At 41.4% G+C, this 4,984-nt stretch overlaps 1 protein-coding gene across 1 annotated transcript in view; it reads left to right on the top strand.

The window, feature by feature from the left end:
- Positions 1 to 4,280, top strand: part of LOC116701202 (E3 ubiquitin-protein ligase ZNRF2) — a 5,755-nt gene extending 1,475 nt beyond the window's left edge. The window contains exons 2-4 of the mRNA XM_032534778.1: positions 843 to 938; positions 2,446 to 2,551; positions 3,429 to 4,280. Coding sequence (XP_032390669.1) covers positions 843 to 938; positions 2,446 to 2,551; positions 3,429 to 3,486 — 260 coding nt within the window. The 3' untranslated portion in view covers positions 3,487 to 4,280. The remainder of the gene's footprint in view (positions 1 to 842; positions 939 to 2,445; positions 2,552 to 3,428) is intronic.
- Positions 4,281 to 4,984: the final 704 nt, after the last annotated feature.

The following is a 4,984-nucleotide window of genomic DNA, read 5'->3' as shown; positions in this document are numbered from 1 at the left end:
CACACACACACACACACACACACACACACACACATATATATACTTCCTGAATCTGCAAGTCTAGCTGTTTCTCAACTGGTGTGTTTGTCCAGGTCCCGACAAAACAAGACTGACACTCATATGCTGCAATAGGACTGTTATGACACCCTAACAGCCATGCCACTGCAAAACAAATGCTCTCAACAAAACATTTAACATTTGACAGTGTTTCCTCCCGGATCCTTATTTTTTGCTCTAATTTTCGTATCTTTCATAACGTGGTCAATAAAACTACATCTGAAGTTTTGCCTCCCCCCTCCCTCTAATTACCGGCAATGGTAATTTTCCTGATGAGGAAGTGTAATCATTAATCACCACATCGATAACCTCTGCTTATCACAGTCATGTGATGGTGTGACCCTGCATGCTTATCCTCCCTTACAAACACATGAAACAAAAGGTTCACGCGGAGCAGTTCCTGCCTGCATACATGAAGCATTTGTTGTCCCTTTCTTGACTGAGGTGTTATAACGTCTCGGGTCAAGCAGCTCCTGGCCTGTTGTGAGACTGAACGTGCAGATTTCATGAATTGATATATGACTTTGTCGATTTCAGGCACGCGGTGCAATTATTATTATCTTACCTAAAGGATGTGTTTGCAGTTAGGAAGGTTGCATGATTAGGTAATCGGAGAGTAAGAGTGTTAAGCAAATGCATGGAGGTGTTAGGTCATGGACGTCTGTTTAAGATCAAGGTCATGCAAGCTGTCCCACGCCCTCAGTTGTGTACATTAACAACTAACTAAGTTATGAGGGGGACGTCTGGGTCCTCATGTTCTTGTGGTCTTTGTGTTTTCTCCGCAGGCTTCCACTGTCCTGTTTGCTCCAAGTTTATGGCGTCCGATGAAATAGAGAAGCACCTGCTCATGTGTTTCAGCAAAACACGCCTCACCTACAACAGTAAGAAACTAAAAGGGCAAGAGGCCATGGGTGACTCTTAAAATCAAAGGATTTGGTATTGGTTTTTCGCCACGGCTACCATCTGTTATTCTTCAGTTTTAATCATTAATTTCTGAACAATGACAATGATGAATGCTGGTGCATCAGAGGGTTGTGGCAGGACTACAAATGGCCAGCATTCAGATCCTTGACTAGAATAAAACTCGCAGTACAACAATGTAAAAAATATTCCATTACAAGTACAAGTCATGCATAAAAGTACTCCTTAATCAGGATTTTTATAGATTGTTTTATTTGAAAAAGCAGCCATTATCTGACATGAAACCAGTAAAGAACAATGACAAATAGCAAATTTTGTGAAATCCTTTTTTTTTTTTCTTCATGTAAACATCCCGTGACCCCTCATGTTTATCTTAGGACCCCTTAAAGGGTCCTGATCCCATTTTGGGAACCACATTGTGCATTACTTTGTAAGCTGCATGTTAATGGTGTAAGTGGTTGACATGGAACTACTCTGACTGTTGGGTAGTTTAATCAATAATCATATTTTATAAGATCATCACAGGTGTCTTTTATCCAATTTTGCAAGGTAACTGGTAACTATATGTCAAATAAGTGGTAAGGTACCATGTGTACCTTTTATAAATGTAAAGGAGTAGAAGTATAAGGTAGCCTAGATTGTATGCCCTATTGTTTTTTACAACTCATTCATAGATATGTTTTTCAAGAACTCACCATCCACAGAAATGCACCTGTTCTAGATGTTATACAGTGTTGCATGCAGGTCTGCAGCTGCACATGTACATAGCTACCTACATATGCAGGCAGACTAACTGTGTAGTGCACACACCTACATGTGCACACACAGGAAATGCAGACTAACAGTTGTCACTACACACACTTTCTGCAAGTAGAGAGACATCCCAGGCTCGACAGTGTTGCCTGTACACAAACAAAATTAGATGGCTCAGGTTTGCGTGTGCACGGACATGCACACACAGTTTGTCAGCCGGCACACCCCCCGCAAGCAGCATGCATGTCACTGATAAATATACAGTACATGCTGCTCCTAGACTGCACAGTTTAGCTTATCACAGGCGTACAGATGTGTAAAACCTGTACAATCGCTTTGTCCTTCACATAACCCGTGCAGATATTTTCATAAGTACATTTGAAGAAGACAACAGACAGTTGCTCCTTTGCCTCATGTGTTGACACTGGGGCCTGTCATAGCTGTCATCAAGTCATCATACCTGTTATTGTAACATACCCTCAAACTACAGAAAGAATAACACAGTCAATTCCCAGTGAAGACTGCATATTTGTCCACTACTGTAGAGGGATACCAGTACTCATCTGGGCACAGACAACAACAGGCCTTCTGGTACTAAAGTTAAACAGATGGTTGTGCAGGACTCAGTGACTGAACTTAACATCTGATGCATGGTTTGGTGTGCGAGGCAGAGCTCTTTTCTCAGTTAGTCCCCGTCCGTATTGTCTTTCTCAGAGGACATCCTGTCCAGAGACTCTGGGGAATGTGCCATCTGTTTAGATGAGCTGGAGCAGGGAGACACAATCGCCAGGCTGCCCTGCCTCTGTATCTACCATAAAGGGTAACTAACACACACACAAACAAACGCACCTTTCATTTTTAGCATACAAACATGAGAGTGGTATCGGACATGTGTCATAAGAGCCTAAACAACTTGAATAAAAGTGTACATACGGTACGTACTCTCTCTGTACTAAAAGTCTGGGGCGGCAGTAGCTCGGTCCATGGGGACTTGGCGTGGGAACTGAAGGGCCGGTTCAAGTCCCGGTACAGACCAAGTAGTACAAGACCCAAACTGCTCCAGGAACACACTTGGGTGGTATCTAGGAAGGATATGCAAAGTGTGTTTATTGTGTTGATTAACCAATAAAGCAGATTTCTTGTTTTATTTATTCAAAGTAATAAAGGAATAGTGTTGACAATTAAGGGAAGTATGGACAAGTTTGGCTCATTTAAAGACTAAAAACAAGGAAGGAAACAGCTAGCTCTGTCCAAAGGTAACAAAATCGCTAAAACAAGATACAACATGTTAATTAATGAGCTTTAGAGGTGCTTGTAAGCAGATTCGTTACCTTTTGGAGGGAGACAGGCTTGTTGTTTTTCCCTGTTTCCAGTCTTTATGCTAAGCTAAACGAAGCTAGTTGTGGTAGCCCTATAGACTCGTATGAGAGTGGGATCAATCTTTGCTTCTAACTCAGCAAAAAAAGCATATCCCAAAATGTAAGATTTTGTTTTAAAAGACCATTATGTGTAGTAACAAGAACCTCCATGTGTACACTTATATGCTTGATCATTTATCCCATTAGAGGACCACAAAAATTAGATCAATTGGTGAATGAATCACCCTGTGAAATTATGTAATAAAAGTTATTTTGAATAGGTGAAATGTAAGTCAGCTTATTTTTAAACTCCCTGTTTCCCTCCTCTTCTTGTCTCAGGTGTATAGACGAGTGGTTTGAGGTGAATCGCTCGTGTCCGGAGCATCCCGCCGACTAGGAGCTGCAGGAGTACAGTTTCAGTCTGCGGCGCATCACTGTGGTCGACTGTGCCCCCCCCCGACTGCATCCCAACACTGTTTGTCCCAGCCATGCGTCCTCAGGGACTGGAAGACATTGATGTGCACAGGATTTTTTTTTTCATATTGCATCATGAACTGGAGACTTTGGATATGTTTCTCCACACGTCGTGGGATGCTCAAAGAACCACTGGTGGAGTCAGATGGTCTCCAAGAAAATATGTGAATGTTCCTTATGCCACCTGCTGGCCTAAAGTGGCTTCATGCAATCCTGGATCTGAACTGAACTGTTTTGCTGAACAGGGTGTGGTTTTATGGCACAGGACTTGTATAACCAACATGGTGGGAGAGTTCCGTCTCTTTTCAGCAGAGATTGAGGTTGAGAGACAGAAGGCTGAAGGCCGATGTTGTGCTATGGGAAAAACGATGCCTTTTGTCAGCTTTAAGGGATGATTACAGTAAGGAAACAGATCTGAATTTTTATTGTGAAATTGTTTTGTGTTAAACAATCACGTGTCCTCGACCAAATAGTCTAATGTGAAGTAGTCGGACTTTGTCAATCACTTGTCCATTGACAACCTCAGTCATGTTATTGTGTAGTTTAGTGGTGGAATTAAAGATAGGCTATGTGCTGCTATGTCATAGACTGGAATATTTTCCTGTAACCTTTGTTTATTGTACGTTCTATTGGAACTGTAATGAATTGCACAACAATAAATGTTTTGTCTTTATGTCTCCGTACGGCATACAAACTATTAAATACTGCAATGTAAAAGTGTAATTAATGTACTTATTTATATGTAATGGAAATAAGTCATCCCCAACGAGAGACATTTTACCATTTGGTGGGGAATATGTGCAACGAGGCAACAAAAAATAGACAATTTTTTAAAAAGTATTTACACCACAGAAGTATAATTTACACAGAATTTGCAGTTGAGATGGTATATTCTATTAAAGAATGACCACTATTAGTGTCATCAACAAGACAGCTGATTTCTTAAGTTCAATCAGCCGAGACAGCTTTAAAGAGGAGAAATGACTCATCTGGGCACGCAGGGACACGGTTAAAGTGGATCAAATGTTCTTTCTGTTTGGGAGCAGTCTGCCTCAAATAGCAGCTTTTAATTTACTGAAGGTGTTGCAGAGACAACGCCTGTGCATTTCTTTGGATATCATGTGTGAGTGCCACAGAAGGTATTTTCTCATAACAGCAAATGAAAATGTCTGTCGCCAAGAAAAGATGTCATTTTGAAGGATTAGCATCGAAAAGTACTTTCACCATATTTCCTTATTGCGTTTTCGATCCAGATTGGAACCACACAGGTTAGAGAGGTGTAAAAGAGAGCTCTTGTCACTAACTCACTCCAGCTATTTATTTTGAGGTTATTGTATTGACTGGAGTACATCAGGGTACAAGCGGCTAAAATGGGTTTCCTCAGGAGGGGGGCTGGCGTCTCCCTTAGAGATCGGGTGAGA

The sequence above is a fragment of the Etheostoma spectabile genome, chromosome 14, assembly GCF_008692095.1.
Source record: "Etheostoma spectabile isolate EspeVRDwgs_2016 chromosome 14, UIUC_Espe_1.0, whole genome shotgun sequence".
In the NCBI taxonomy this organism is placed as follows: Eukaryota; Metazoa; Chordata; class Actinopteri; order Perciformes; family Percidae; genus Etheostoma; species Etheostoma spectabile.
This window is presented reverse-complemented; position numbering and strand designations above follow the sequence as displayed.